Source organism: Anabrus simplex, chromosome 1 (genome assembly GCF_040414725.1).
Source record: "Anabrus simplex isolate iqAnaSimp1 chromosome 1, ASM4041472v1, whole genome shotgun sequence".
NCBI classification, from domain to species: Eukaryota; Metazoa; Arthropoda; class Insecta; order Orthoptera; family Tettigoniidae; genus Anabrus; species Anabrus simplex.
The window spans coordinates 1,115,876,473-1,115,904,169 of record NC_090265.1 but is presented as its reverse complement, the minus strand read 5'-3'; the positions used below and the strand labels follow the sequence as shown (position 1 = coordinate 1,115,904,169).

The following is a 27,697-nucleotide window of genomic DNA, read 5'->3' as shown; positions in this document are numbered from 1 at the left end:
CCGTCTGCTCTCTGGAGAAGTAAGATACGGGGAATGAACTGGGTTGTCTATTGTTTGAGGCCCTTGTGTAGGTCACTACAGTTGTTCCTTCCAAAGTCGTCTTCTGTTTGCTTCATCTGTTTTTAGCTGTGCTTCCTCTTTGCTCCTCTTTATGATACTGGAAAGGTCTTCCTTTGTGCAACAAAGTTTGTAGGTCGGCTCCATTGTTATGTAGGTGCCACCTGATTCATGTTAGTAATCTGGCCTCTATAGCCTCATCGAATTTACTGGACCACCCCGGGTGCTTTGCTCCATTAGGTCTATAGGGGACCGTCTCTTGAGCACCGGCTAGTATGGCATCCCTACGTGGGTCCCACTTTGCAGTGGTGTTAATCCTGCTCTTATTATGGTTCAGACTCTCTTGGTAGCTTGTGCCATCATTTTCAAGTTTGGTAATATCAAATCTAGGGATCGTCTTGTTTTTCAATAGCATATCATTAGTTTTTTTTAGTGGATTCAGGATAGTTTTCACTGGGGATAGGTAATGATCAGAGTCTCTGTTGGCTCCTCTTGGTACCTTGACATTCATGTCACAGCTGTACTGCCTTTCTCTTGCTACATGGTCGATATGGAACTTGCCCATCATGCTATTTGGGATGTGCCATGTCAAGGCCTTCCTGGATAGGTGTTTGAAGGGTGTGGACGTCAAGAGCAGTCCATACTTAGTGCATAGGCTGATTAAGCATTCCCCGTTTCCAATTCTTATTGGTTCTCTTACGGGCAGGGTATCTTCCTACAATTTGTATTTCTTTGCCCTCACTATATGGGCAGTGAAATCTCCTAGCAATACATCGCGTGGTGATGTGGGACTTAATTTAGGGTATCCTCGATGGTGCCCCAGAACTGGTCTGTGGTGTCTGGGCTTTTTCTGTTGGAGTAATTGGTAAGAGCATGTACGTTAACCAGAGAGTATCCTCTATTGTTGCATCTGAAAGATAGTACTGAGGTTCTGTCGCTGGGTGAGGAGAAGTCAAGTACGCTTGCAACCAGTCTGTGGTGTACTGAGAAGCGAGTCCCCAGAAAGGGTATGTTCTCAATGACTCTCCTGCCAGGTTTTCCCTTATATATTCTGTATCCTTGAGACGCTATGACATCTTCATCCTCGAATCTAGTCTCTTGTAAGGCAGCTACACCGATGTTCTCATTCAGGACTTCAATCAATTAATCAAGGAGTTTATACTGATCGTAGCTAGGTATGTGATGTTTCTTTTATGGTTTCTCTGTTATAATAATAATAATAATAATAATAATAATACACACAGTAAATAAAGAGAATAATCTCTAACATTAGAGAAGCCTTGCTCGTAAACAGACTAGATTTACTTCTGAAGACGTTGAGCAAAGTTCTCTATGAAACGTATAGAATATCACATTGTTTCCTGACACGACAAAAGCTCAAAAGGTTTTTATCATGTCTATAATAACGGGCCGAGAGAGCATCAATAAAAATAAAGAAGTACTCATCATTAACAAAGTCAAATCACAACAATGCATAAAAGATGTTCTCCCAGCCCATTTGCCCTCATTTAATAAGCATCTGTTTTGTTTATTTACTCATAAGACTACTCCATATCCACATAGTCAGTACTGGTTTTTAAAAGTCAAGGAGAATTGTTTTAGACAAAAGAAAGATGCTGCATGTTATTAACCACAATTAAGAGTAGCTGAAGATGATCCAATGTGGGTTGAAACATGCACTTACTTGTAAAATACAAATAAAATTTCCAATACCAATATAAATGGTCCGTTATTGGACATTATAAATTTTCCAGCTAACTCATTCCTGGTTGCCAGTGTTTTGCCCCCGTGTGCTAGGCTGGGCTCATCAGTTGGTACCTAGCACACCTACCAAGACGCTGGCTAGTGCATACCGTGGCAACCAGGAATGAGTTAGCTGGAAAATGTATAATGTCCAATAACGGACCATTTATATTGATATTAAAATTTACTCATTCGGAACAAATATTTCAGATTCCCTATGGGAATCAACATCTATATCATATAATTTCCCATCATAATTAAGTGAATGCCTTTGCTGACGAGATGTAGTGTTTACAGTGCACTATGTCTTCTGGTATGGGCTATATCAAATTTGTTACTTTCATTGACCTGCCTCAGTCTCATCCTTGGCTTTGACAATATGAAAGTGACTGAGGTATGAGTGATGCTAGTAGTACCATTGCTTATGCAGCCAGTCCCTGTTATGAATGGTGTGAAAATATCGCACATAAGGTCGGTTAGTGCATGCATTTCAGTGGGCTTGGCAGACTGATATGTAATAGCAACGGCTGGCTCGGCGAGGAAAGCAATGGGAAACTACCTCGCTCCTCATTTCCCTAGCACGCCTCTTCAGTGATGCCTAGACTATTTATGATAACTGTTGGCGGAGCTGCAGAGGATCAAACCAGCCTTCGGGCTGAATACCCAACACACACAATTAAGTGAATAGTTTAACAGTACTGAAAAGGTGGAGCAGTTAACAAAAACTTTCTTTGGCCCATACCACTTATTTTTGGGGTCGCTGGTGTCATCTAGGCTCATTTTGGTCTTGGCAGGGGATTTAAGGCCCAATATCATTCCCGATGCCACATGATTTTTGAGATGAAATCTCAACCCAAAATTTACTGGGATTCGAGCCTCAGCCTTCTGGGTGGGAAGCCAGCAGCTAGGTCACCAAGCTAATCACGGCTCCTGCACCAATTAACATAATTTCTTTTACAGAAAGATTTAATGTAAAAAATGAAAAGGCTATGCACCAACACCAGGTTTAACTCTCACCCCTGTGCTTAACTTAACATGCTGGCCTATGGAGCAAAGGATCTCAGGTCTGATTTCCAGCTGGGTTGGAGATTTTAATCTTCATTGCTGAAATCCTCTGGCTTAGGGACTGGGTGTGTGCCATCTTCAACATTAGACATCATCCTAGGTAGGACCTCATCTTCACAGACGTGAAGGTTGCTCAAGAGTAACAATGTAAAAGACCTGCACTATGCCTCCCTGGAGCCGATACCCTATTTCATTCATAATCTATTTTGGCCAACTATGGACCATATAAATAACTCAAGATTTCAGTTTTCTTTGGCACCAGTATTCCTCGATTCTTTTGCTTACAGCTTCTTTCTTTTCAGCCGTCCAATGTTGTTTCTTCTTTGTCGCCGTTTCTGGCTCTAGGAATCCCTCAAACTTGTGTATCTTGTTTATGAAAGTGGTTCCGTTGTGGAAATCTTGATCCATGATGTTCATTTCTTGCAGATTATTATTATTATTATTATTATTATTATTACCGAGCAGAGTGACCCGCTTCTTAATGCACTATGGTTATAGAGCCAAGCTCTTCATTCGGGAGACACATGGGTTCGAACTCCACTGTCAGCTGTCCTGGGAATAGTTTTCCGTGGTTTCCCATTTTCACTTTTGGGCAAATGCCACGACAGTTCCCATTCATAGGCCACTTCAATACCCAATTTCATTCACCATCATTCATTTAATCATTAGCTCCTGAACTGAAGTTGGCATCAGGAAGAGCATCCAGGAATAAAAAGATGCCATATACTTTTATCTCACCTCATCCTGACCCCATAACAAGAAACTAAAATAAAGGAAAGACATTATTATTATTATTACTATTATTATTATTATTATTATTTCGTTCCAGCCAGCTATGGACCATGTTATTTCAACCGTTCCCTCTCTTGAGCTTTAAACACTCGCCCAGTACCCTGCTGTATTCTTCTTTGGTTCACGTCTTGCCTGTCTTCATTTTAGGTTTTGTTCGAAAACTCTGTAGACCTTCAAGTTTCTTCTTCTCTTCTTCCTACCTCATCACCATCATTACAAACTACCCAAATCAATTCATGCAGTCATCCTACACGGCACAGAAACACCTACTCACATAGTGATCCTCCCTTCTGTGGCAAGGAATATTAACTATATGACCAAAGCTGGTGCGCATAAATAAATGAAGATTGCAAACTGTCCATCACCACAACCAATGGACTCTATCCAAGTGCCTGGGCATTAAAACAAACAGAAATCATTCTTGTTGCAACTGAATCAGTAGCTGGGGTTTTATTTCAAGGGTTCAAGAATACGGTCAATAACACCCTGTACTTAACTTGAGTGAAGTTCTGTCGAAAAACCTGTGTATCTGGGTAATTTATGCGTTATTTTGTAAGTAATTCAGCCTAGGGTTGGGGAGGAGGTGACTGTAACTCATCATAGTCTGTACTCCTTGTATTCAGCGAGTGTGTCATGAAACCATTAAGAGAGGGATTTATTTATTTATTTATTTATTTATTTATTTATTTATTTATTTATTTATTTATGTAGCATATGGCCACATCCCTAGATTATTATTATTATTTACAATTATCTCAAATTATAAACTAATACCCAGGCCATGAAAGTAGTCTACTGATCCCTCCATCATAACCAGGAACTCTGTTGGATCACCAGGAAATGCTCACAGAGGACATTCTTGAACTACATGGTGAACAGTCTACTCTTCAGCGCTACAGTCACAACTCGGAGAAGTTATTTTCTTCCACTTGTGCAGGAAATCGGCACACCTCACAGTAATGGCCCTTATTTGGTTAAGAATCGACCAGACCTTGCATGGTAATTCAAACCCAGGTGCACTGGTTGATATGCACAGCATCTTGAGTTGTTGCAAGTGATAAATATGGTTCCATATTGAAGATTACTATACTTGTAGGATGCTAATTAATTTATTATTTAACCACCTATTCAATACATTATAGTCTTTTACCTTATGAAATGTGAGACATGTTTCGCTTTTCATTGAAGGCATCTTCAGTCATTGTACCTCCTCAAGGTTAAATCAGGCACCTGAATTATAATTAAAATATAATCATTAAGATTTAATGTTAACATACTTAAAATAGGAGCAGTCTAAAGGAAAATTGAATAACAATTTTTGGTATTATTGTGAATAACAACAATATCAGCCATCGGCTGTTGATTAATAGTTGTGACAAAGGTACATAGTAAGTGCTTAGTAGCAGTGGTCTGTTTTGAATGTTTAAATATTACAATTTTTCAGAATGTTAGGAGAAACATTCCAGCAATATGAGAATGTCAATTGAGACCTTATTCAGAAGTAAAGTCGTAAAAATTGAAAAACTATCTGGTTGAAGACTTAGGTTCGAGATTTTTGGCTTGCAATAAGTAATTGTTGATTTAACATTTGGTGTAAACCGACAACTTTGAGTATCTTAACTTGTTTACAAACTGAAAATAGGAGCACTCAAAAAGAAAGACTGAATAAACAATTTTTGGTACTATTGTGAATAACAATAACAGCCATTAGCTGTTGATAAATAGCTGTGTCAAGGGTACATAGTACAGGGCTTAGTAGCGGTGGTCTATTTTGAGTTTTTAAATATTACATTTTTCAGAATGTTAGGAAATACATTCCAGCGATATGAGAATAGTTAAATTAGACCTTATTCGGAAATAATGTCATAAAATTGAAAACAGGTTGAAGTCTTTGGCTCATGATATTTGCCTTGTAAAATAATTGATTATTTAATATTTGGCGTAGTCCATAACGAAGAGATTGAATGTTAGAACAACAATTTGATTGGAGTACCTAAGACTTCAACCAGATAGTTTTTCAATTTTTACGACCTTACTTCTGAATAAGGTCTCAATTAACATTCTCATATTACTGGAATGTTTTTCCTAACATTCTGAAAAATTGTAATATTTAAAAATTCAAAATAGACCACTGCAACTAAGTAGTGTACTATGTACCTTTGTCACAACTATCAATCAACAGGCAACAGCTGATATTGTTGTTATTCACAATAATACAAAAAAATGTTATTCAATTTTCCTTTAGACTGCTACTATTTAAAGTATTTTAACATTAAATCTTAATAATTATATTTTAATTATAAATCAGGTGCCTGATTTAACCTTGAGGTGGTACAATGACTGAAGATGCCTTCAATGAAAGGCAAAACATGTCTCATATTTCATAAGGTAATACGGATCAAATCCTAATTGTATAAGACTATAATGTATTGAATAGGTAGTTAAATAATAAATTAATTAGCATCCTACAAGTATCTTGAGTTGTGCCATCATAGCATTAACCTGCCATGAGTGTCTCCAGCAGTCATTAGTATTAAAGCCATTGTCAACTAACATCCTTGAAGTTTTCAGGGAGAAGCCTTCCTTTACCAATGGTGAACAGGAAGGTGAGGATTTTTCTGTAGTTTTTTGTACTCCTGTGTAAGTGCACTTTCCAGCCACATAGGAGGTGGTATGTGGCCAAGTATGGGTAGCCAAAAAGTAGTTTTAGGTCTGACCGTGCCAGTTCTACAATGCATGGTATGGTTGAGCTGTGTGTCAGCAAGTCTTACGAGAGTACTATTCATCCAAGATGGAGAACAATATTCCACGACAGGGTAAACTAAATTGTGATACAAATTCTTATCATTTTGTTAATTAGCACCTATTCAATACAATAAAAATGTAATGAAAACTTACATATTTATTAAGTTGTTGATATGGTACATGTTTCGCTCCTTTTTCGTAAGTATCATCAGCCAATTATTATTATTGGATTAAGGTTATACTTGTAAACCTGATTGACAAATCTTATAATATTTTACAAGTCATATAACAATAAAATTATGTCTAAGTTAAAACATATTTGTCTAAAATCTATCCAACATTTTATTGACGAAACTCATCTGGTGAACATCCTTTAAAATTATTTTAAAAAACCTTTTGAGATCTGGCTAATTGTACTGATTCAATGTTGCTTGAATTGCATGATTGTCATTGAAACTTCATTGACTATGTTAATTTTCTACAGTTGATAATTGCCTATGTTATGAACATTTTATTCATTCTCGATGTTGCTGGAGTAACATTTGTACAAAATGTATCGACATTAATTTTATGTTGTCAATACGAGAATATTGTTCATGAACAAACTTGTTGGTGAATAAACACTTTTTGAATTTGAATTGTTCTCGTATGTTCCAAATTGGGCTTGTTGGTATATCTGTAATGAAAGATAAAAAATATATGTTTAAATTCTATAAACATTCTATAAACAAGTATCTATAAATATTCTATTTAAAAAAATTATTGGATAAACATTAAATTCTATAAACATTTTAATCCGACAAAAGTTAATGGCTTATTGACGCAAACAAACTCAACTCCTCCCCTTATTTCTCCTAGGCAGTCCCCTCCACAATCTACTGCAGCTATCAATGCACCGCCTACCTTCCCTACCCCTTCCCACTCCCCGCCAAAACGTAAACTCATCCACACTCATTCATATAATACAAGGAGTCCAAACAGAACAACAAGTAGTTCTCAAGAGGCTAGGAGTAACACTAGACAATTACGTGACAGTTCTTTCCGTAAGAAGTTTATACAGAATTATAATCAAAACCATAAACATATATTTTTTATCTTTTATTACAGATATACCAACAAGCCCAATTTGGAACATACGAGAACAATTCAAATTCTACATCACATTAGAAAGTGTTTATTCACCAGCAAGTTCGTTCATGAACAATATTCTCGTATTGACAAAATAAAATTAATGCCAATACATTTTGTACAAATGTTACTCCAGCAACATCGAGAACAAGTAAAATGTTCATAACATAGGCAATTATCAACTGTAGAAAATGAACATAGTTAACGAAGTTTCAACGACAATCATACAAGTCAAGCAACATTAAATCAGTACAATTGGCCAGATCTCAAAAGGTTCTTTTAAAATAATTTTAAAGGATGTTCACCAGATGAGTTTCGTCAATAAAATGTTAGATAGATTTTAGACAAATATGTTTTAACTTAGACATAATTTTATTGTTATATGACTTGTAAAATATTATACGATTTGTCAATCAGGTTTACAAGTATAACCTTAATCCAATAATAATAATTGGCTGATGATACTTACGAAAAAGGAGCGAAACATGTACCATATCAACAACTTAATAAATATGTAAGTTTTTATTACGTTTTTATTGTATTGAATAGGATTAACAAAATTATAAGAATTTGTATCACAAGTAGATCTTCAATACGGACAAAAAATGAAATTTATAACCTGCAGGGTAAACCAACCCGAGAGCTGAGAGTGTCTATGCAGAGGATCCCCATGATGTGCCACAGAGTTTCTGGAGAATGTCATTTCGAGTTTTGATTTTGGCAGCTGTTCTTAATAGGTATCGTTTTAACTGAGCATTCTATCAAGCATGACCCTTAGATGTTTCGGATTTCTGTTATGTCTGAGTAGCCTTCCTTCCACGTATTCTGAGAGCTCTTTGTTGACCAACTTATTGTTTAGGTGAAACGTTGAGACTTCTTGGTGACACTTGGCAGCAACCACCATTTACGGAAATATTCACCAACAATAGTTAAATTATTGGTCAATATGGACTCGGTAACTACAAGACCTCTATGCCTCACTGCAAGTGCCCAGTCATCAGCATACCCAAACTTTCTTATTGTGATTTCAGGTATATGTAGTATGTAAAACTGAACAGGAGAGGGACCAGGGCAGATCCTTGTAGGAGTGGGATTATAAACTATTTCTCATCTCAAGAAGTCCGGCTTCATGGCTAAATGGTTAGCGTGCTGGCCTTTGGTCATAGGGGTCCCGGGTTCGATTTCCGGCAGGGTCGGGAATTTAGACTATCATTAGTTAATTTCTCTGGCACGGGGGCTGGGTGTATGCGTCGTCTTCATCATAATTTCATCCTCATCATGACGGGCAGGTCACCTAAGGGCGTCAAATCGAAAGACCTGCCTTAGTTACTTAGTTACCTGTAGACCTGCACCTGGCGGGCCGAACATGTCCTCGGACACTCCCGGCACTAAAAGCCGTACACCACTTCATTTAATCTCAAAGGAAAGGAACCCTGAATAGGACAAATATAAAGATGGGACAATGTAGGTGGGAAGAGGGATCCACTTAAAGAGCAGACAAGGAAAAACACAAAAACACAAAAGAACATTCTCCACATCTTCAAAAACTGCCATCTTTAAACAGATGGGCTCTTTCTTCATCCATACCAGTTCTTCTACATCTACCTCTTCCCAGCTCCCAATGAGGTAATTTCTGCTTCCCAGCTTCATCAGGGGGGCAGGCATCAACACACATTGAGAGGCCATCATAACACTGATGGGGGGAAGTGTAGGATAAGAAAACCTGATAGATACAGGAAGAGAGAAGGAACATGAGGTAAGTACCAGGTGGTAAAAGATAAGGAACACAGGATAAACACGGAGAAAGGAATTCCGATGGAATTATAACTGTATTTTGATCTCACACTCGTTTGTTCCTTTCCAGTACAGTAGAAGTCCGCTATAGCGAGTACGGCATATAACGAGAACTCCGTTATAGTGACGACTTTTTTCTGTCCCTTCAAAATTCCTATATTAAACTGTGTATCGTTCTTCGGTTACAGCGAGAACCCTATCACTGGCGCATCCGTTATTACGAGCGATTAAGCGCGCGTGATTTTTTCCGTTACCAATATTTATACACCCCAGCAATGATATTGCATGCGATAGATTACCTTCGGCATCGTTTCCTTGCTATGTGCACTAGCGATTTATCTCGCCTACATTCGAAGGCGATGTCGGAGTAGATTAGTAATACCCGCCGACAGCTGTTCCGTAAAGAAAATTCGAAATGAAAGAGAACATATTTTCGTAATAAATGCGTAAATAACGTGTCCGATAACGGTTGTTAACTCGTTAAAAATTAAGGCTGACTAAACTACCGCTTAATTTTGAGGCTAAATACTGCAATTAAGTAAGAATGGGATAAACCTCGAGATATGGCAGAGTGCTTAATTGCTTTCAGAGGTTACCGGTAGTTTATATTTTGTCGCGTCTGGTTAAATTACGGAAAGGCTATTATGAAAATTTATAGCGAGAAAGTTATAGTTTCTCTACTGGCGCTTGAAGTGTGTTTTCATCATACGTATAGTACGGTTAAGTTAGGATACGTGACACTGTTTGAATAAGAAAACTGAAACGTTTGCAACAAAATGCGATCGATCATCTTCGGTATGGTATAGTTTTCTCACTTTGTGCATTTACGATCTCTCTCGTTGACATTCAAAGGCGATGTTGGAGTTGATTAGTAACATCCATCAACTGCTGTTCTCTAAAGAAAATTTGAAATGAAAGAGGATAACACGTTTTCGTAATAAATGCGTAAATAACGTGGCTGATACCACCTGTTAACTCAAAAATAAAGACTGAAGTAAACGATATCTTCATTTTAATGTAATATACGGAAATTAAGTAAGAATGTGATACACCTCAAGATATGGCAGAGTACATCACTGATTTCAGAGGATATTTCATATCTTCTCGCGTCTAGTTACGGCTATTTACATGTTTATTTTTCGCGTGGAGGTTATTTCTCTACATGCGTTTCAAATATGTTTTCATGATAGGCTACATATACGGTTAGGTTAGGGGACGCTGTTTGAAGAAGAAAGCTAAGGTGTTGCCACAAAAATCTCTGGAGTGATACCGTATTTTTCCAAATTCAAGACTTTTTTTTCTCAGAATCTCATGCGAAAACTCAAGGGTTGTTGCATTCGTGGCCTAACAGTAAGTTAATTGATACCACTGGCAACTACCGCGGTAACCATGCTGCTTCTTTTCACACGCGCACAGAACTCTTTGACTATAAATGACCGCCTCTTTACTACACATCGCTAGCCGCGACAACCAGTTGTGCAGTGACTGTGTGTTTCTCAAACCTGCAGAATGGCATCAAAAGAAACATGCGACCCTTCGAATTCTTAGAAAAGCCATGGCTACTCAGTGGCAGTGTCATAATACGTCTATTGTACTTGACGCTTAGTAAAATTAAGGTTTATAGACAGCAGGAACATTTTCATGATGGATAGTCGTATTGTAAAGATACGTGGAAAAGGTATTGCCGGCAAATCTTGAACGGGTTCTAGTCGATATTATGATGCCAATTTTAAGTTGATGTTTATTAAACACTCGAAAATGTAAAATAATTGTGCAGCCGCAAGAAAATACGGCATAGGCCCAACTAAAGCCAGTATTTGGCGTCAGCGTGACGACAAAGAGCTAAAAAAATGCGTACTGTACAAAAAATGCATTCAGTGGTCCGCAACAAGGACGCTTTAAAGAAGTCGAAGATGAAATTGTGAGGTATGAGCACAAAAAACGCATGGGCGGAAGGGCCATACCGTGGCGCAATAAACTCGTTCGTTGACTTTCAACGTTCGCGATTAGGCCTATACATCGCTAGCTGCTGAATTTGGCCGAACCCGACAAGCGAGACGTGCGTGTAGCGGAAGCCGGTTATATCTGACGCTGCGTAAAGATAACAGTTTTATAGACAGCAAGAATAATTTCCTGATGGATCGTTATATTGTAGAGACGCATGGAATAGGTATTGCCAGAAAATTTTCAACGTTTTCTTTTTGGTATTATGATGCCAATGTTAAGTTAATGGATCTTAAACCCGCGAAAATAAAGAATAATTGTGCAGCCACAGAAAAAAAGAAATACGGCGTGACGAAAGTCTATGTCCAGCGTCTAAAAAAAGTCTAAAAATGCGTAGGCCTAATGTACAAGGCATTCATATGATTTTACAAACTTTTTTGAGCCTGATTTAAATTTTTTGAAGGGAAAAGTGGGGTTTATCTTGGATTCGGAGAAATACGGTACTATATTTGTTTCAGAATGAAATTAAACACACACTTTCACGTAGTATCGGATTACGAAAAATAACAAACAAGTAAGCCGTAGTGTGGATATCATCTGCGGAAACACAAGTTTTGAACAAAATGATGCCGTTTCATACTGATTTTAATGTGCATGAAGGGTTTTCCGACTTTTATACAAAAATCGGATATAACGACAATCCGTTATAGCGAGTAAAATTTTCGCTGTCATGAATTCTCGCTATAACGGACTTCTACTGTATTTAATTCTCATCTCAGTTGTACTTACCAAGGCTTAATGTACCAAGATTTAAATTCCCCATGCCAGAATCAGAACCAAATCTAGTTCATTTGAAAAAACAATACTACTGCAGTTGAACCTCTCTTCTGCGGACACCACCAGTCCCGTGGAAAAACGTCCGTTACAAGAGGTGTCCGCTAAAACAAGTTTGTAAAAATTAATCGAACATTTTAATGGCAATAAATCCACCTTAAAGATAAGCATACATCTTTATTTGGATTATTATAGAATATTTTCCTCAGAGATAACAACGGATTTTACAGCCTTCACATTCATTACAGCTTTGGGAAGTAATCATTCAGGTGGGTGTACAAATTTAGCACATTTTTCTTTACTGCAGTATTCTTGAAGAGAGTAACGACACACCATGACACACAAATTATTTACTAATTAACCTCAACCTTCAGGTTATTTGCGATTTCTGGCTCTTTTCCCATAACATTGGCTCACTCACCCATAGTTTCTTTGCTTGAACACATTTGACCCGCTCATATACAGCAATATACTTCACTTTATACTTCACAATTTTTATCCAGAGTTCAATTTTTTAGGGAGCTTTCTCACTGAAAATCCTTTCCGCACTATAGTTTTTCTTGTCTCGACATCTGAACACACTTGTCTCTCCTACTGATGTTTACTGGCGATTAAAATGCTATGGTTTTCTCCCTCAATCAACAGCACATGTAATATTCTTCCTTGTCAACTTTAGCGAAACTACCTGACCTTGACCATATGAGCGGCAGTCTGAGTTATGAATAGAATGTCGCAAGATATGCTGGAAAAGCATATGCTGAGATATGCTGAGCAAGCAGCCACTGCTACTCACAATGTACACTAATTAGAATCCAAGACAATCCTAACAAAATATCTGGAAATAGCCCTGTATAGAAGAATTAACTTCAAGGCTACTTCAACTTTACTATGTACATTTCATCTCTCTTTTCCTTGGGCTCGAAACAGTACAAATATTTAAAAGGAATTCCCGTATATCTGCAGAATGATATTAAGAGAAAGAATGGCATAGCCTGTGTAAAGAAAGTGTCCTGGAACGCATGAAGTGCCCACCTAAAACAAGTGGACGAAACTAATGACTATGCCCGCTGTCCGGAATTCGAGGTGTCCGCTTAAATGAGGCTTATTTAACAAGTTTCATGTAAAATAAAATTGGTTCCGTGGAAAAATGTTCGTATAGGAGGTTTTAGCTGAACAAAGGTGTCCGTTAGTGAAGGTTCGACTGTACTACTAATCCTCAGACCATCTTGGTGCTACAACTAAATCAATCCCCTTTATTTACCCATTTCAGGTTCTGCATTATTTGATTAGACCCCATTTCAAAAGCTTCTATTTGATCTGTTTTGAGGAAGTTATTCACGTTTCATGTCCGTACAATACCACACTCCACAGGACAATCCTCAAAAGCATCTAATTCTAAGCGTTGATACAACTGATAAATTCCTTTGTCAACATTCAAAGTGGGCAAATTTCTTTTCTTAAGAAAGGCCTTCCTTGCTAGTGCTAGTCTGCATGTTATTAGTTATTCTACGACCCAAGTAAGAATATTAATCTACTTCCTTTGCTAATCTAATATTTCCTGCTTAACATGACCTTGTGTGACTTCACTCCATTACTTCTGTGTTAGATGTATTTATTTTCGTCATGTACTTCTCCATTGACTTCCATGCCATTTAGCAATTTTTCCACATCCTCTCGAGACTCAGATAAATAACAATATCATCAGCAAATCTCAAGGTTTTGATTGCCTCTCATTGGATTATTTCTTTACCACGTATTCTACACAAACATTGAAAACAAGAGGGGACAAATTGCAGTCCTGCCTTAAACCTGTATGTATTACTGCTGCTTCTTCATAGCCCTCGATTCTCATTACTGTAGACAGGTTTTGTGTACATTGTAGATAATACTGATCACCTTCAAAATCTAAAATAGCTGGGTCCAATCAGGATTATGGAATGCATTTTCTAGAGCTACGAATGTCATGTATGTGGGATTATCCTACTTAATTCGATTAAGATCAGATATAGTCAGGATTGCTTCACATGTTCCTACATTTCTTGTAAAGCCAAAATGATATTCTCCCAACTCAGCTTCAAATTGTCTTTCCATTATTCTGCAAATAACTGCAAGTTCTGAAATTGCAAACATGAGATACTGTACTAAACTAATGGTGCAGTAGTTTTCACACTTATCAGTACCTGCTTTCTTGGAAATAGGTATTAAAAAATTCTGTCTAAAATCAGACGGCATTTCTCCTTACACACTAAATGTAATAACCTTGCAATGCTGGGTTTTCCTAAGGCTATCAGTAATTCTAGGGTATGTCATGAATGCCAGGTTTCTCAAAGCTCTGTCAAATTCTGACCTAAAAAGTGGGTCTTCCATTTCATCAGCATCAACAGCCTCTTCTTGCTCTAGAACCTTCTTTAATTCTTTCCTTTGGTACAATATTGTTGTATATGTTCCTGCTATTTTTCTATCTAGCCTTCTTTCCGTACAAATGGTTTCCTATCTCAGCTTAATATTCATACACCTAGTTTTCAATTCTGCAAAGAATCCCTTGATTTTTCTATATGCAACCCATGCAGCACATCAGATAATGAATCTGCCTATAAATGTTGAAATATTTTGTCATCATATAGGGCACGTTGCCATGGGTGCGCCATCTTGTACAATGATTCTTGGTGCGTAAGAACACTTGTGTATATACAAAGTTTCCAAGACTACAATGATCATATAATAACAAAACACATTGACACTAAAATCTACGATCCCTCTACTCTATGACGTGAATGAAAGTAGTTAAAATTATAGCGAACAGATAGCACAACAAGCTACAAACAATGTTGTTTGAGTCATCAGTCCATAGACTGGTTTGATGTAGCCCTCCATGCCACCCTATCCTGTGCTAACTTTTTCAACCTTTTCATTTCTACGTTAACTACTGCATCCTACATCTGCTCTAATCTGCTTGTCATATTCATACCTTGGTCTACCCCTACCGTTCTTACCACCTACACTTCCTTCTAAAACAAACTGAACAAGTCCTGGGTATCTTAAGATGTGTCCTATCATTCTATCTCTTCTTCTTGTCAAATTTAGCCAAATCGATCTCCTCTCGCCAATTCGATTCAGTATCTCTTCATTTGTGATTCAATCTATCCATCTCACCTTCAGCATTCTTCTGTAACACATTTCAAAAGCTTCTATTCTTTTTCTTTCTGAGCTAGTTATCGTCCATGTTTCAGTTCCATACAATGCCACGCTCCACACAAAAGTCTTTCTTTCTAATTCCTATATCAATGTTTGAAGTGAGCAAATTTCTTTTCTTTAGAAAGCTCTTCCTTGCCTGTGCTAATCTGCATTTTATGTCGTCCTTACTTCTGCCATCGTTAGTTATTATACTATCCAAGTAACAATACTCATCGAATTCCTTTAAGACTTCATTTCCTAATTTAATATTTCCTGCATCACCTGCCTTCGTTTGACTGCAATCCAATAACTTTTGTTTTGGACTTATTTATTTTCATCTTGTACTCCTTACCCGCTGCCCTATTTTCATATTCATTATTAAACCAACACCTGCATTTCCTCTGTTTGATTTTGTGTTGATAATTCGGTAGTCGCCAGACCAGAAATCCTGTTCTTCCTGCCAACGTACTTCACTTATACCAACTACATCTAACTTTAGTCTATCCATCTCCCTTTTCAGATTCTCTAATCTACCACAACGATTCAAACTTCTAACATTCCACGCTCCGACTCACAGAATGTCAGTATCACCCCCTCTTGTGTAGTCCCTACCTGGAGATCCGAATGGGGGACTAGTTTACCTCCGGAATATTTTACCCGGGAGGAAGCCATCATCAGTACATCATTCATACACAGAGAGCTGCATGTCCTCGGGAGTTAGTTACGGCTGTAGCTTCCTGTTGCTTTCAGCCGTGTAGCACTATTAACACAGCTAAGCCATGTTGAGTATTATTACAAGGCCATATCAGTCAATCATCCAGACTGCCGCCCTTGCAACTTCTGAAAGACTGCTACCCCCCCTACCCGTGCGTAAAAACTTAGATCTCCGGGGCCCGTCGTCAACTGCTGGCCGCAGTACTACGGAGACCTCCGGGGCCAGTCGTCAATGTGGTAAACAATAATCACCACCACCACTCTTATTATAGTCGGTACAGTAAAACTGAATAAGACATAAATGATCGGAAATTGCATTCTCTATAACTTTTGTTATATAGTACTTTTCAAATGGACCAATAACATAGATACAGTATTTAAACCTTAAATTTAAGGCTCCTTCCCCTAAACCACCATATCACCCAGGATGAATAAAATTATTTATAACCTAGACTGTGATTCCTTATTCCCCGACTTCACATACCAATTTTCATTAGATTCTGTTTACACATTTTTTCGTGGCTTGGCAATGATATGGACTTCGCAACAAATATTCAAATTTATGAATGTGTCTGTTATAATAGCCGGTACAGTAAATGATCAGAAATTTGTTAAGTTATGCAGTATTTATCGATAGGACCACTATTAACATAAATATTTGAGAATTAATTTTTATGCCTTAGCCTAAACTACCATTTCACTCAGCATGAATAAAATTATTTGAAGTCTAGATTGTAGTAGCTCATTCGCCGACTTGACATACCGATATTCATTAAATTCTGTTCAGCCATTTTCTCGTGATTCGCATACATATATACAGACAGAAATGACAGAAAATTAAAAAGTGTATTTTCTTGTTACTGTGGACACGACCGATACATAAATACCATTCTTTTTAAATTCTGAGCAATAACATAGACAAAGAATTTAAAAATTAAATTATGTCTCCTTCCTCTAAACTACCACATCGTACAGATTATATAGACTAAATATAAAAATCGCAAGTAAATTTAAATCCATAAAATCATGTACTAAAATGTCGGTAAGAAACGACTGACTTGAGCCAGTAAAATTTTGTGTCTGGGGAAAAATGAACAAATGAATACTGTTTTTTGTCCAAAACAATATTCCATGGGTCTTATAGTTTACCTGGAAAATGGCTCTGAAAGTTTTATATAAATATTGCTGCGGTTGTTCAGGTTGCATGCATTAGCACAGGACATCATACAAAGTAAGAACTTTCAGATTACATTATTAATCTATATCAGTTTTATTAAAATATGTTTATTTATTTATGGTTTACAATATCATTTTCTTCACGTTTGGACATATTTCAATGTGTGAAACCGATGAATTCAAGTTTTTGAAGAGTTAAGCTAAATATTTAACTTTTAGGAGTTGTTCTTATTTAACAGCAACAAATGCTCTATCACCCTATTATAATTTATTCCTCCCCCCATCCCTCCAACTTTGACTTAAGTACTATATAGTGAACTGTGTAATTTAGATATAAAATTACTGTCAAATTAATGTTTGCATTCAATTACTATGTATCAATCAGTTTCTAGCTTCAAAGTAGTCTACAATTTAATTCTCCTTCTCATAGTTATTTTGCGGGATGAAGGTTTTGCTTAATTAACACATCTCTGGACCAAACAAAGGCTAACATTACAGTTGGCTTTTGTTGAAATTCACAGTCTGCAATAAGTGTGGGTCGACCCAACTTCTATTGCAATACATACAATTACAGATTTTGTTTGGCTGCCTAAAACCTTCTTCCTTCGAACTTCCAGTTAACGAGGTTTCACAGGGCGCTCTTGTTCCTTTCTTGCTCGAACTTTGTACTCTTCAGATAACAGATCTGAAGAAACATCAGGCTGAATACATTCACAATCCATCTATAATAGTTCTATCATGGTGTGAGCTCAACAGCTGTGTGGAGGTAAATAACTTTACAATCTGTCACTTTGACATTCCCATACCTGACAACAGTCCGGTTTTCCTCAACCAGCTCATTTATTGGCTGCTTGTATAGTTTTCTACATAAATGTGTGTACTTGTACTTTTGGTGTTCCCTTTCATTTCAATATACAGTACAACTTTGTTATAGCAATATCAGTTTCTGTGACACCTTGTCTTCAGCGTCAGGTATTCTGTGTTACCAACATATTCCTCATAAGGATAGTGTTCTTCCTCTTCGCTGACTATGGACAAACACACATGCGTTTAACTCTTATATAACATTTTAAACCTCGGTTTGGATTAGGACTTCGACATACAGGAATTTTATCAGCTGAAGAAAAATATTGCCATACACTACTGAGTATATGAGTGATCTATCAGAATGTATTTCTAATTTTCCCATTTCCGTGCTATTCTATAGTTTCTACATGTATCAGCAACTTTTCAGATGAAAATTATTTCGCTACTTCTTCCACTGTACCTTCACAGAATTTTAACAATTACGACTAAATTAAATACACATAATCCAAAAGAGGACACTGTAAACTAAAATGGACAGAGATATAAAATGGCTGAAATTTGGCCACCGCCGTGCTCTAAGGGTTGTCACTGTAGCTTCCCACCGATACACATTTTTTGCACTGTCTAGTAAAATAACAAATTTACTATGTGACTTAACTAAATTGTTATTTACTCTTAGTAATTTAATGAACGTTGATGATGATGATTAATTTAATGAGACCAATTAGAACTGTGACCTGTGGCTAATATGACTAAGTTACGAATAAAGTATGATCAATAATTGTAATGATGATGAAAATATTGTAACAAATTCCCCTAATTCTGCAATAGATAATGACCAAGTTACAACAGAGGCATAAACAGATGCCAATATGGTAAGTGAAGTGAAGAATAAGGACCATAGTGACCACGAAAAGGCAGAAGAAGAAATGTCTCTCCCAACAATGAGTGACATCAGAGTTGTAAACATGTTCTGTGAATCAAGAGGAAGCTGCAGTGTAATTGTGAAGTAAATTATGAATATACAGACATGCCAAATTTCAAAAATCAGGATTTTCTTAATAATATATCACAACCTGTTACAAAGCATCATGGATGATGTAACTTGCACAGTTCAAGAACATATAACACATATTACCCTATTAGACATTCTTTTCTTGTTTAATTATAAATGCCCTGCACATGGCTCCTCAATATGCTAATCAATATGCGATGGTAGTGATCGGTGTTCAATATTATAGTGGACTTGACTCCATCAGAAACTCCAACCTAAATTTTTCCTGAAAACACTTACTTTACCGAACAACTTGAGGTTAAGAGTTTTTCCAAACAGTTTTCAGAAACCATTCTCACATTCTTCATTGATGTATGTGGAATTAATAGAATAGCAAGGATCACCTCAGGGAGTCTTGTCACGTTAAAGAACACCATTAGCTGATTTTATCTGCCTTACCAACGCCACCTGAACATAATTTCTCTCTAGAACCGAGAAAAAGTGTGCGATTCTTTTAAACAGTACAAGAATACTAAACCTGCCCACAAAATCAGGACATCAGTTTCAATGATCAGGAGAATGAGAGTAAGAATGAAAATTCAGGAGTTTCCCCACATTATTCAGGAGTGCTGGCACATAGAGAGAAATTTAGAAAGTGTGTTATTGGTAAAGGTATCTGTTTGCAGTCACTTAATATTTCAATACGTTGACAATTCTATGAACATTACATTACTGACTTGGATCTTTCGCTACAGCATCCCAAGATGAGCGTATTTCGATTTCAGGGAAAGAAGGATGGCAATCATATCAATATCTTTATAAGCTCTATATGAACTACTGAACAGGTCCCTAAACACTGTGTGTAGTTCAAGATATTCTTTTGTTGAAAATTGTGGGATGGGAATTTGCTTTATTAGATAAGAGCATCATTTTCTAAATCACCTTTCATTATGCTTGTTGGATCAAAGAGTGATTACACAAAATTTTGTCTTTTGCAATTTTGCTTGAAGGTATAGTTTCATGTTTTGAGCCGAATTTGTAAAATTTTGCTAAAAATTTTGAGATTTTGCGCTTTGCAAAAAACAGGTGCCTCTAGTTATGAAGAAATATCAATTTTGCACTTGATGAAATGCTTAAAATTATGCAAGTACAATCTAAAATAATCCTAATAAATTTTGTTCTTTATCATTTTCCTCCCTCATTCAACTGATAGCAGAAGTTCCAGTTACGACAATTTATCAGGTCCCTTGTATGTTGTAATAAGTTCTACTGTACCACAGAAAGAAAAACACAAAAAATTTAACACAAAATGCAGGTTTCGAATACTCTTTTGTCTTGGTAATACACATCACTTATCACACAATGATATTAAATAAAAGTTGCCAACCTTCTTCATTCTTCTGCTCCACCATTTTCACAATCTGGACATCTGGATCCATTTCATTTCCTCTGGGTGGTGGTTTATTCTGGTTGTGAAACTGTTCACGTTTTGTGAAAAGTTTGGGTGAGAACCATGCTTTAACCTCCTTTTCCTTACAAGTGGTTGCAAGTGAATTCTGCTTTTCATCCTTTTGGCCGTTCTGAAAAAAATACGAAAAAATAAATAAATAAATAAATAAATAAATAAATAAATAAATAAATAAATAAATAAATAAATAAATAAATAAATAAATAAATAAATAAATAAATAAATAAATAAATAAATAAATAAATAAATAAATAAATAAATAAATAAATAAATAAATAAATAAATAAATAAATAAATAAATAAATAAATAAATAAATAAATAAATAAATAAATAAATAAATAAATAAATAAATAAATAAATAAATAAATGTACCAATTAATTAGCTAGTATAAAAGGGCAAATATAAATATACAGGAAAATTTACTGAAAGCAATCAATGTGTGTGATAAGAAGACTTGTGTCCAATAAACTGATTTTTTGGTCCCAGCAGACTAATATGCCTTATACTGATCAGCAACTGAATTAGTTGTTTTGGCAAAATGGTGCTGTGGTCGACCTAGTGAATGTAGTAGTAGAGCATGGCATGCAACTGCAATGTTGTCAGTCCTAGTACTGACCATGCGAGTAAAAGTTGGGCATAGGAAGAGTACAACACAAGATCTCAGCACCTTTCATCGACGCCAGATTGTTAGTGCTAGATGCACAAGACACTCCACCCCAGAAGTTGTGTAAGCACTGCGCTTTCCACACGCTATTGTGTCAAGAGTGTACCACAGGTATGTAGATTCTTACAAAACTCTGCCACCAGGGTCAACAGTCGTAGTGAACAAGGTTTTGAAGAAAGTGGCGGTTGTTGTCAGCTGACTTGGTGAGAGCAGATAAATGTGCTAGAGTTCAGCAGATCTCTCACAAATTCAATTCTGGACAACAATAAAGAAATTGTAGCCATACCATCCAGAACCATCTCCTTGCAATAGGGTAGAAAAACTGCTTTCCTACTAGGGTGCCTCTGCTCAATGCATGCCATGGGGCACTAAGACAAACACAGGCAAATAAACACTGCCATTGGACTGAAATTATGGAAAAAGGTCTCGTGGACGGACGAGTTAAGGCACCAGTTGGTACACACTGTAGGCAGGTTTGAAGTTTTCATGAGGTGATCTTTGGCCATCATGGTAGAGTTCACACTAGTGGAATATCCTCATATGGGGACTGGGATGAAGAGGGATCCTTGGTATACTTGTTAACTTGTTAATCTCTCTCCCCGGCGAATGATACAGGACCCTGCTGTCAGATCATATCCACCCATATTTTCTTCACCTCCTGCACTCTGCAGACCTACAACAAGACAATGCAACGGGCCCATCGTTCCTGAATTGTGGTCGATTGGTTCAAACACCTCACGGCCATGAGGATATTAGCCTGGCCCCCAAGATCACTCCACCTCAGTTCCCTTAAACACATCTGTGATGCTGTCAAGAGGGATGTGCTTGCCCTAGATCCTGCTCTAACCAACCTCCATACATTATGGGACGCTGTGCAGCAGTCATGAAATTTCAGTGTCTTGTGGAGTCCGTGCTATGCCTTATCGGTGCCATCATCAGTGCAAAAGGGGGTGTTACATGCTACTGGGTAGGTGTGTCTAATTCAATTGCTTATCAGTGCATTAGTGTGTATCAAGGCAAACATCATCAAGATAATGGTAAGAAATAACGAAGATATTTGTTCAAAACTCGCACCATCATCATCATCAGTTGATAATTCCAGTTTCCCAGGTACTGTTGGCAAGCTTACTGTCTTACTGAGATATGTTCTGTTGTTAATGACGTCCTCCAGTGTCCTTCCCCAATCTGCAATGTTCATCTTTTAGACGTCCATCCGATGGGTTCTTGGTTTTCCTCCCATCCATTTTCCTACCACATGTCTCTCCACATTAACATATGCTGTCCTTCTAGGCTCCGTCCTCTTTACATGCCCAAACCACCTCAATCTGGAAATGCTGACCCAATTTAACAATAATTTCTCCATCCCAGTTTCCTTTCTAACCACATCATTCCTTAACTTGTCCAGTTTGGAATCCCAGAGGACTGCCCGTACTTGCTGGTAAAAGTGAGAATTCTTCTGCACTCTATTTGCTACCTCCTTTGTGGCTAGTGTGAAAATCCACAGCCTGTTTCCAGTCATTCAACCGGGTCAGGAATAGAATGAATGAAGCCCCCATCTAGCAGCGAGGATAGGAAATGTGCCAGCTGCCGAAGCCTGTCGCACTCCTCTGGGGCAATGATAAATGACTGACAGATGAAATGAAAAGTTAATGGAGAGTATTGCTGGAATGAACGATGACACAGTACCCAGCGGTGAGAGGCCAGCGTGCTGCAGCCTGAGCCACGGAGGCTTTGTGACTAGTGCATCTTGAGATATTACACTGCCCAGGTATGTAAAGTTCTCCACACTTTCTAGCATGATGTTCGCTGGTCATCCCTCTCTGTTTATTGCCATCACTACTGTTTTGGGTTCGCTTATCATGAGATTGAATTCCTGGAACTTAACCTTCCATTCACTGAGTCTCAACTGTACTTGTTCCTCAGTTTCTCCCCAGATCATAACATCATCAGTGAAAGCCATTGCATTCATTTCACCACAGGTTTTCTTGATGTCCATTATGTCATCCATGATGGTGATAAACAATAATAGGGATAGTACACTGCCTTACCGGTCTCCACTTCTGGTCTGGAACCAGAATGAATGTCCGTCACCCAATTGCACACAGCTGGTACAGTGCCCATACAGAATCTGACCTTGACTCACCAGTCCCTCCGACACATTTCTTCTTCTCAGGCATTCCAATATCTTCTCTCTTGCAATGCAGTCATATGCCTTCTGAATATCAAGGAAAACCATAAAAAAATCTGTGCCTTTTCCCCAATATTTCTCCATTAACATATGGACACTTAAGATTAGGTCTGTTGTGAACCTGTTAGGCCTGAAGCCATACTGTTCCTGTTCTAATTGTGGCTCTAAGATAACTAGCAATATGCTCTCTAAGATTTTCTCAAGAATCTTAAGCCTATGAGAAAGGAGTGTTATTGCCCGGTAGTTGGAGCAGTTTCAGTGATTTCTTTTCTTAAACAGGAGTATAATGACACCCTTGCTCCAGTCAGTAGGTATCTAATCTCTCCAAACTGCACTGAGCACCTTGTGTAGCCACTGTAAACCCTGGACTCCTGCTACTTTAATCATGTCCGTGCTGACTTCATTGATTCCTGGGGATTTCCCTTGTAGCATCTTTTTAAGGGCTGCTTCTGTTTCTGCCCATGTAATGGGAGGTTCCTCTGTATAGGTTTCAACAGCTGGTTCTTTTGTTCTTTGATCTGTTTCTGTCCTGTTCAATAGGTGATCATAATGATTCCTCAGAACCTCTCTGATGTTCTCTTCTTTCCTGGCCAAACTGAATTCCTTTTGTTTTTGATCACTCTGAACAATAGTTTCATATTGCCACTGCTGTCTTCCTCCAGTTTTTCAGTAAATTTCTCCCAGCACTTTATCCTCTCCTCTTCTACTACTCTTAACTCTCAATTTCTTGTCCTGGTAAACCTGTTCGAGGTCTCTGATCTTCCCATCATCCCTTAATTGTTCTGTGAGGATCTTACTCTTTCATTCCACCAGGGTGTTTCTTTTCTCCCTACTCTCGCACTTGTCATCCCGCAAACCTCTATTGCTTCTTTTATCACGGTGTTTTTAAATCTTGTTCCACTCTACCTCGTCACTCTCCACTTCTTCTGTAGGCAGTTGCCCTCTTATATTGTACTGATAGTCTGTCCACTTTCTAATCTACATGAGGAACTTGTTCTTTTCATCTTGACTGCAACCCGTCTGAAATAAAACACACTTTCACCAGTGTCACCTTTTCTTTTCCAAGGTGAACTGTTGCCTTTACAATCCTCTCTTTGATGTACTGGATCTCCGTAATACCATCCAACTCTTTTGACAATATTAATCCTATTCCATTTCTCATCTCTCTGTTGTTACCATTCCAGTAGAGGGTATAATTCGTATTTAAATCTTTCTTCCCCTTACCTTCTATTTAGTTTCACTCAGTCGTAGGATTTATATTTTCCTTCTCTCCATGATGTCCACTAACTCTTCACATTTCCAAGTCAAACTCACTATAATGATTGTTCCTATTTGAGTGTGTCTTCTCCAGGGTTGTTGCACTATCACAAAGCCATGCCTATCATCAGACTGTACGCCATTATACCTGGTGTGGGTCTGCAGGTGCTATTGTCTACTCCGTATAAGTGTTGAAAGCGATTGCAGTTACTCTCCAACTGACTTGCTAGGCCTAATGTTAGAGAAGATTTTCTCTCAGAGTTATCCCCCTTAGTCTTTAGCAGTCCCCTGCCACATCTGCAAGGCAGCAGCTTCCTGTTGAAGTTATGTGTCATTTCCTATACAAAAGCTTCAACAAGCCCCCTAAGGGAGAACTCCTCTGCCCATAGCCATTGGTTCTCCCTTAGATCGGCAACGGCCGCCCACACTCGGCCAGACAGTTACAGGTAGTACTGTCTACTGTCTCTTATGGTAGCGGGATGTACCTGACCTAACAGACATCACATCATAATGTGGAAATTTAACCAACAAGAAGGCTGTGATTCAGTGAATACACAAGCTGCTGTATCTCTCAGAGTTTATTGTTTAAACAATTCCAATTCTACACGAGTTCACATTTGCAACAGTGTTGTCTTTTATGGTGTCTTATTGGTTTCATCATGATTATTTGATGAAAGTATAGTGTATGTAGATTGTTAATCACATGGCTACAATAGCTATGTCACTGTGGTTAGGTTAATGGAAACATATTTATGATTTATTTTAATTCATATTTATTTTGCATCTGCATTTTTATAAAACAATGATCATGCATTCTTGAGTGCAAGAATCTCAGAATCAAAATGCCAACATCTCAATTTTATATGAAGTTTTGCAGATTCACCTAACCCAGTACCTGTACAATAATCTTCTTGTTTACGTCAGTTGTCAAGGAAGATTGACCACCACATTCAATATCCCATTTCTATCTGAAATCCCCTATAAGTGATGCAAAGTTATTGCGATAGTTATTACTATGCAGTCTACTACAAATTTTATTTATATCTTGTATTTTACGTAAAAGGTTATGCTAATTGTTTAACATCGCTGTAACACAACGAAGGTTACTGCCAATGCAAGGAAAGTAGTGGCCCATGGCCTTAATTAAGGTACAGCACCAACAATTCCTCGGTGTGAAAATGGGAAACCACGGAAAGTCATCTTCAGGGATGCTGAATGTGGGATTCGAACCCATAAATGAATGGCCTTGTAACAATGAGTATTTATTTATATGTGAATATGAGCCCAAAAGACCACAATTATAGTAGATATTTCCAAGGAGAGAGGGATTAAAAATACATATTAGTCATTTGCACCTACAAATTCACCGTACAAATCTAACTGATACACACCAATCTAAAGGATTATGACAAGACATCTTATATGTTAATATGAAGAAATATCAGCCCCAACAACTGCTAGTGATGCCTCTGACCAACCTACTTCACAATTTAAAGAACATAGATTTGTCTTATTAAGGGCAGGATAAAGCAAGAGTATAAATAATTTTGTAAATTTTAACCAGCACCGAAGGAGCTTTAGTAATCAATGCATGAACACTCATGGCACTAAAAGCCGTATGTGACCCATTGCGCGAAAAGAGACCTAAAGTAGGATTTTTCATTTTTGAGATTTCTGTGGTTCTGAAATTGGCGTAAAGTACTGAACATTCTAAAAAGATTTTATGCCTCTACATGCAATACTTCAGAAGACAATTATTGACTCTTGCTATTAAGAAAATTGTATTTTGAGAAAAATGCTATTACAGCTTTCACTAATTTTCTTACCAACTGCACAAAGTTTTAATGACATCAAATGGCAAGGAATTGAACTGCTGCATAACTTAGTTTGTTAAGAAGAACCATAGGTACCACAATAAGTTAAAACAGAAGAAATGAAATTTTTACACCCTAGACACTTTTGATCAGCAAAGTTTCCATAGCCAACTTTCAGTCCCTTTCCGCACAATAGGTCACATACAATAAATAATAATAGCATTCGAAAACATACACCACAAACATCTCAGAATGACTACCAGATGAACGTGTTCTTTCCAAACTGGTCAACTTAATACAAACAGATAACACTACTCAGATAAAGATATTCCTCTTTCATCCATTCCTTATTTATAAGGGCGTCTGTACTGTAAAAGCTTTCTTCGATCGAGGCCCTTTTCTCTCGTAGTTCTCATAACAGTTCCTCGTATGCCGGAGTTTACTGCAGAGGCATTTGTAGTCTTAAATCCTCTTATCAAGAAGGTTTCCCGGGCTAAAATATATACATACCCGCATCGGGTGAATTTAGATACCCCTAGAACCCTCTTAAGGTATCTCGGTTTTATGCTTTCCAGTTCTCGTAGCTGTTTACGTAACAGGTACTCCCATATTACTCCTAAACCGTATGCGAGCACTGGTAGCACTTTGAGTTGGAGAAGTTTCATGGCCGTCTCCAGTGACATTCTTTGCAGATATTTGATTTCACTTATGCTTCCAAGTGCGGCAACTAGTCTCTTTTGTGTACTGAGAAGGTTGTCCCGGAGACTTGTAGTGTGATCCCTACATATGTGAACTGGTTTTTTTTTGTGTTAATGTATGTCCCCCACATACAATGTAGTCCCCTTTCGATAAGCGTTATCCTTTCCTGAATACCATTAATTCTGTCTTCTTTGGATTCGTCCTTAGCTCGTCATATCCGCCCATTGTGTGATAAGCTCCACTCAGTTTTGCAAATCTTTTTTGTTATCAGCGGCTAGAGCCATATCATCCACATATGTATATGCTTACATTTTGTGCTCCCTCTTTGATTTTTGTAGGAAGATCCTGGGTCAGCACACCGAACAATAAAGGGCTCAGTGGGTCTCCTTGTAGCACTCCGATGGTTTGATCTATCCAGTCTGAATGGGATACCTCGTTACTGATCTGCATTTGGTTTGCTGCTAGTATGTTAGCTATTAAATTCATTATATCCGAGCATCCGATGAGGCTTTCCAGTTTCTCGATTAATTTCCTTCTATTGACAGTGTCAAAGGCTTTGGTGTAATCAATGAAGATTACATACTTCTTCCCGTGGGCTTGTGCTCTTTCTTGCATGTCCTTTAGCAGAGAGCTCACCG

General features: G+C 37.7%; 1 protein-coding gene across 7 annotated transcripts in view; it reads right to left on the bottom strand.

The window, feature by feature from the left end:
• The window catches only part of LOC136858074 (sentrin-specific protease 1), a 322,570-nt gene that overhangs the window by 164,300 nt on the left and 130,573 nt on the right, over nucleotides 1-27,697 (bottom strand). For all 7 annotated transcript variants that reach the window (XM_067137329.2, XM_067137330.2, XM_068225408.1 and 4 more), the window contains one exon: nucleotides 20,355-20,547. In XM_067137329.2, the coding sequence (XP_066993430.1) occupies nucleotides 20,355-20,547 (193 nt within the window). The remainder of the gene's footprint in view (nucleotides 1-20,354; nucleotides 20,548-27,697) is intronic.